The 5601-nt window shown below is 44.0% G+C and overlaps 1 protein-coding gene across 1 annotated transcript; it reads left to right on the plus strand.

The window, feature by feature from the left end:
• Positions 1-2284: 2284 nt before the first annotated feature.
• Positions 2285-4513, plus strand: LOC133909780 (endonuclease 2-like). The gene is made up of 9 exons (XM_062352336.1): positions 2285-2597; positions 2709-2883; positions 3003-3107; positions 3192-3247; positions 3359-3442; positions 3539-3631; positions 3722-3789; positions 3986-4059; positions 4173-4513. Exons 1-9 carry the CDS (start codon positions 2481-2483, stop codon positions 4265-4267), a joined length of 867 nt encoding a protein of 288 aa, XP_062208320.1. The 5' UTR covers positions 2285-2480; the 3' UTR covers positions 4268-4513.
• Positions 4514-5601: the final 1088 nt, after the last annotated feature.

Raw genomic sequence — 5601 nt, forward strand, 5'->3', positions numbered from 1 at the left:
GTCCTTCCTCTACTTCTCTAATATGCTCACTGGCGATGATGTGTCCGTCTGGGCTAGAGGCCACAACGTCTCCTGGTTTACCATCGATCACAACATCAACTTGAAGATTTACTTCTGGCAAGGCCACCCGTGGAACCTCGAAGTTGATGCCATCGTCAACTCCATCAATGAGGTTGGAATTTCGAAGGAGCATGGAATTTTGATGCTTGTGCTCTGATCTATGTGATTTGATTTCTGATTTGTTGATTTTGTAGTTAATTTTCCATTTTTATTTGGTGATTAGGGTTCCGATTTACTGTGAGTAGTGAGGCCGTGAGAGAGTTTGTTTAGATCTACATTTGGATGGCCTGTATCACCCATTCCCGAGTGGTGTCAGCGTGGCCCAGCCATGAAAGCAGGTGGCTGTTGCCCTCCTTTCTGGGCTGTTGGTCCTATACATACAGAGAAGGTCCTCAATTTGGCATCCAATTTCTTCAAATTTTGGTTGCACGGATATGTTAATTTTTGTTTTGACACATGTTTATGTTTTCACTAATTCTATATTCTTTACGTATGGCTTACATTGTTTTAATATGTGAATCCATCATCCTTCCAGAAATAAAAGTTTCATCCCAAGCAAAGTTGATAAGATCCGCGAGCCAGCTGGAAAACTTCTGGGGTTTGTGGTCCTCTTTGCGTTGATATTGATTTAAACTTTCGTGCCATCAGCACCTCCTTGATATGGTCTTTTTTTTTCCTGGTTTGTTGTTTGTTTGTCACAGAGCATGGTTTCCTGACAGGAACTGATATTCTTCATAAGGTCACATAGTGGGATTTCAGATTTTCATCTACTAATTAGCATCAGTTTGGTGTTGTCAATTACCAATAATGGTAGTTGTGAAGTAGGGATTGAATTGCATCAGGGGCATTTAGAGAGTTCTGAAGCATAGATGTCCTTGCTCTTGTTGATCTTTTTTCCTAGAGTATTACTGGCAGGGAGGGAGCCCCTATCTACTAATTAGCATACAGTGATATGGCAGCCTGATCTATGCTTCTGATTTTTTTAGTGATATTATGAGAGCAATTTTGTTTTTATAATAATATAACAAACATGCGATGAGTTGGACATTGCAAAGCAGTTTTGTTTTTTAATATTGGTGGGAGAATAATTCAACTTAGTCTTCATAGTCATGTTTTGCACAGTAATAATCCTATGTTACTATTTGAATAGACGTAAAACCATGATAATCAATACTAGCTGACATATGCACATCATCTTTTTATTAACGGGTCCATTTTTATGGAAGACACAGAATGAATATTTGTCATAAGATTTAGGAACCTTGCAATGTATGAGCACTATGCTGGTCCTATAGAATAGACGAGTTGTATTAGATTAAAAAATCTCCATCGTACATATTACACGATCAAATAATACACGATCAAAGTTGGTCTCACATCCCTCTCTCAATTGTTTGGAAACTTCCAGTTAATTTGAAAATATGCAATTTATAGACATTTTCAGCATTAAAAAATATTAATACACTATTATTTTATTCCATCTATAGGTCATCCTCAGCTTTTTATTTTAAATTATTTTTTTCATAAAACTTTTTAGCCTGTTACAATATTATTGATTTCGCGTGTATAAAACATCTGTGGTTGCTAGTGTAGGCTAGCAGGCTAGCATGCTCAGGTGGATACTAGTGTGAACATTGTCATGTTTTGCAGAGTAATTATCCTATGTTACCATTTGAATAGACGTAAAACTATGATAATCAATACTATCTGGTATATGCAAACCATCTTTTTGATTAACTGGTTTATTTTTATGTAAGACACAAAATGAATATTTGCTGTAAGATTTAGGAACCGTTACAAGGTACGACCACTATACTGGTCTATAAAGAGTTATGATAAATTTAAACGATCTCTACGGTACATATTACACGATCAAATAGTCCACGATTAAAGTTGGTCTCGCATCTCCCTCTCTCAATTTAGAAACTTCCAATTAATTTGAAAAATGCAATTAATAGGTATTATCAGTGTTAAAAATATTAATACACTATTATTTTATTCTATCTATAGGTCATCCTTAGCTTTTTATTTTTAAATTATTTTTTAAAAACTTTTTGACACGTCGTAATATTATTAAAATTAATTTTATATGTACAGAACATGCGTAGTTGCTACTGTAGGCTAGCAGCTGCGTGCAGCTCAGGTGGATACTAGTCTGAACATTGTCTGCAAATTTCAACGAGGTGTGAGCGCGATGTGCGTTCATGGCCCGCAATCCCGACAGGATATCCGGTAATTTGTGCCGTACCTTGCCCATACAGCCAATCCAGAGATTCCTTCCTTTCTCCTTGATATGCTCATGGCATTCCTGTTTAAAGCATCCCGGCAGAGAGATCGATCTCTCCCGTGTTCTTGCTGTTTCCCTGTGGTCGCCTTCGTCTCCCACTCTCCCTCTCCCTCTCCCTCCTCAGGAAGTCAGGATGCAGGCGACCGCGCTCCCGCTCCCGCTGCTGTTGCTACTGCTCTTGGCTGCGCTCCCGGCCCCGTCGCTCGGCTGGGGAGTCGATGGCCATCTCATGATCTGCCAGATCGCACAGGCACGCGTGCCCCTTCCTCTCTGTTTCTTTGTATTCCTGTTAATTACTACGCAAAACTATGCTGCTGCATTCCTGTGAAGCATCATTGCAACGTGAGCATATGTTCTTCAGGGTCGTTTGAGTGGCGCAGCGGCGGCGGCGGTGAAGGATCTTCTTCCTTCGTACGCGGGCAAGAACCTGAGCAGCCTCTGCTCCTGGGCCGACGACGTCAAGTTCAGGTACCCCTGGTCATCGCCGCTCCACTACATTGACACCCCCGACGACCTGTGCAGCTACAACTACGACAGTAAGCAACAAAGGATGCCACGCAATCTAAAACTATCAAATTGACATGCAAACTGCATCAACATTGAGCGAAATGCTAATGAGATTCCTGCATGGTTTTCTCGTCCCCGATTGCGTCAGGAGACTGCAAGGATGAGGATGGCACCAAGGGCCGGTGCGTCGCGGGCGCCATCAACAACTACACCTCGCAGCTCCTGACTTACCAAAAATCCTCATCTCCCCAGTGTAATGATACAATCCTGCAAACTTCTGAACAATTTCAGTTGTTGCATAGTTTGTGACAGTGATAAAAGTTTCTCTCGAGTACAGATAACCTGACACAAGCGCTCCTGTTCCTTTCACACTTCTTCGGAGACATACACCAGGTACAAACTACTAATAAGCCTTTTGTGCTCGCTGTTAATTATCTTTACAAACTACTACTAGTTTACAGATTAAATCTATATCTATTGACTGTACATTGCACAATTTTGTAGCCACTTCATGTGGGGTTTACCTCGGACAAAGGAGGGAACTCCATTGATGTCCACTGGTACACAAGGAAGACTGTTCTGCACCATGTAAGCCTATTGCTCAGGCTGATTAAACACTGTCGCGAGCTCATGGTCTGAAGAAGAACCTCGGTGCTAAAACTTGTTTTCTGTACCGTTCTTCAGGTTTGGGACGCGAACATCATCCAGACGGCTGAGGTCGACTTCTATGGCGACGGCGTGGCTGATTTTATCGACACGCTGACGAAAAATATAACGGTGCGAAATTACGATCAAATGCTTGCTTTCTCATTAGTATTGATTATGTGATATGGCAAGTGTTGAATCACTGAGACCTTCATGCTGCAGGGAGCATGGTCGGAGCAAGTGCCTAGCTGGGAAGAATGCGGCAAGAACCAGACTGCATGCCCAGACATGTATGTGTGCTTTACCTGGGTATATTTGACTTTGTATGCAGTCGCGAATACTTAGAGCCTCAATGTTTTCGATTAGTAGTTGTCCTTACGTTGTAAGTTCTGCCATAACAATTTCACTCTTTGTGACTTGATTTTATTCCTTTTTTTTTTTGTTTGAGACGTTTGTGAATTGATTTCTGGATGTAAATACTGCAAGATATGCATCTGAGAGCATCACTGCAGCATGCGACTGGGCGTACAAGGGTGTACAGGAAGATTCAACCCTAGAAGGTACTAACAGTACAGTGCTGTGTTATGCAGTGCTGTCTTATTAAGATTGATGTGCAACATTCTTTAGGGGGTAAGAATGTCCTGATCACTTTGCGCTTCTGTTGCTCGTGCAGATGCCTATTTCTCGAGCAGACTGCCGGTAGTCAACTTGAGGCTAGCGCAAGGTGGCGTCCGATTAGCTGCCACTTTGAACAGGATATTTGGCTGATGAGGAAATACGTTCTCTATGAAAGGACGTGGCTAATTTACGGGCGTGCTGGAAAGAATGTTGCACATCAACTTTTCTTTTTTAGAAAGCCCTCTTCACCTGTAACTCTCTTTTTTGTGGAAAGTTTTTCCAATTAAGCATAAGTTATCTGGACAAGTTACCGGAAAAAGTTGATGTGACAAGTTTAGAAAAAAAGAAAAGATTATTTGTCTCCTTTCATAGACGCGAATCCTAAGTCACGCGCGCATGGCCGTGTCCGATTTTTATTTAAGTTACCAAGGAAGAAAAAATATTGAGAAAAGTTATTCTGCAGTATGAATTATTTGGACACGGCCGTTTTGAGTTTTATACTAGTCGTCACATAACTTCGGGTACATTTATTTGGATGCATCAAGACGAGCAGTATAGCTCCAGATTTCCCTGAAACAAATAGGACAGGCCGACAAAATGAAAAGAACAGGCTCTTTGTGGGCTATACATAGCCCTGCAGTAGATTTCCCTCGCTTGCGGAGTGACTAGGGCCGAGAAGGCCGTGCTCAAGGTCAGCGAGCTTCCCAGGACGTGGGGAGTTCCAAGAATATCTGCCTGCAGGCCCCAGCCCAGAGGTACTGCGAGCCGCCAAACCCACGACGAAAAGGCGCTCAAACGCCGTTCGCGCTTGGGCTGGAACAACGGAGACGGTCAGCCCAACCCAGGCCGCCTCCCTAAGCCGACGGTCCGCCATCTTGCTCTTTCAAGTTCGCACGCGGCAGGCCATTCTACATGGGCTTTCATGGGCGGTGTCGCGTCGGTGGTCTGTAGCAGGCCAGCCGAGCAAAGGGGTTCGAACCCTCGACTCTTGCCCCAGTTCCATTTTGATCATTCAACCGCCAAAATCAGACATCCAGCACCCTCGACCATCAACCACGAAAAGAAAAAAGTTTTGGGACCCACATGTCATCCTCTAAGGGCCCACCCGCCAGACTCCACCTCACCTCTTCTTCCTCTTTTCCTCTCTCTTCTCTACCCCCACTTGATCTCGCCATGGCTTCCCATCCAAAGCTCATGTTCATCCTTTCCTCCTCCTCTCTCCCAACAGATCTCTCCACACGCAACCAGTCTCCTCCCTTCTCCCTCACCTGCCATTTCTTCGCCAAGTGCAGCCTCTCTCATCTCCCTCCTCCAATTCCTTTGGCGTGCTCCTCCCGTCGGTCCTTCTTCGGCCAGCTCGACCTCCTCATCTTTTACACGCTCCTAGCTGCTCGCCTCCTGGACCAGGACACTAGCGTGGCGGAGCAGGCGCCGGCACGGGCCTCGCTCCAACGGTAGGTATCGCGCGTGGTGGCCACCTCGGG

This window comes from Phragmites australis, chromosome 2 (genome assembly GCF_958298935.1).
Source record: "Phragmites australis chromosome 2, lpPhrAust1.1, whole genome shotgun sequence".
NCBI lineage: Eukaryota > Viridiplantae > Streptophyta > Magnoliopsida > Poales > Poaceae > Phragmites > Phragmites australis.

Bases quoted from the DNA above. Each gene is read 5' to 3' on its own strand.
- LOC133909780 (XM_062352336.1), top strand. From the start codon at position 2,481: ATGCAGGCGACCGCGCTCCCGCTCCCGCTGCTGTTGCTACTGCTCTTG. The intron at 3,248-3,358 runs GTACAAACTACT...ACAATTTTGTAG, and splicing joins TCTTCGGAGACATACACCAG to CCACTTCATGTGGGGTTTAC. The intron at 3,443-3,538 runs GTAAGCCTATTG...ACCGTTCTTCAG, and splicing joins GGAAGACTGTTCTGCACCAT to GTTTGGGACGCGAACATCAT.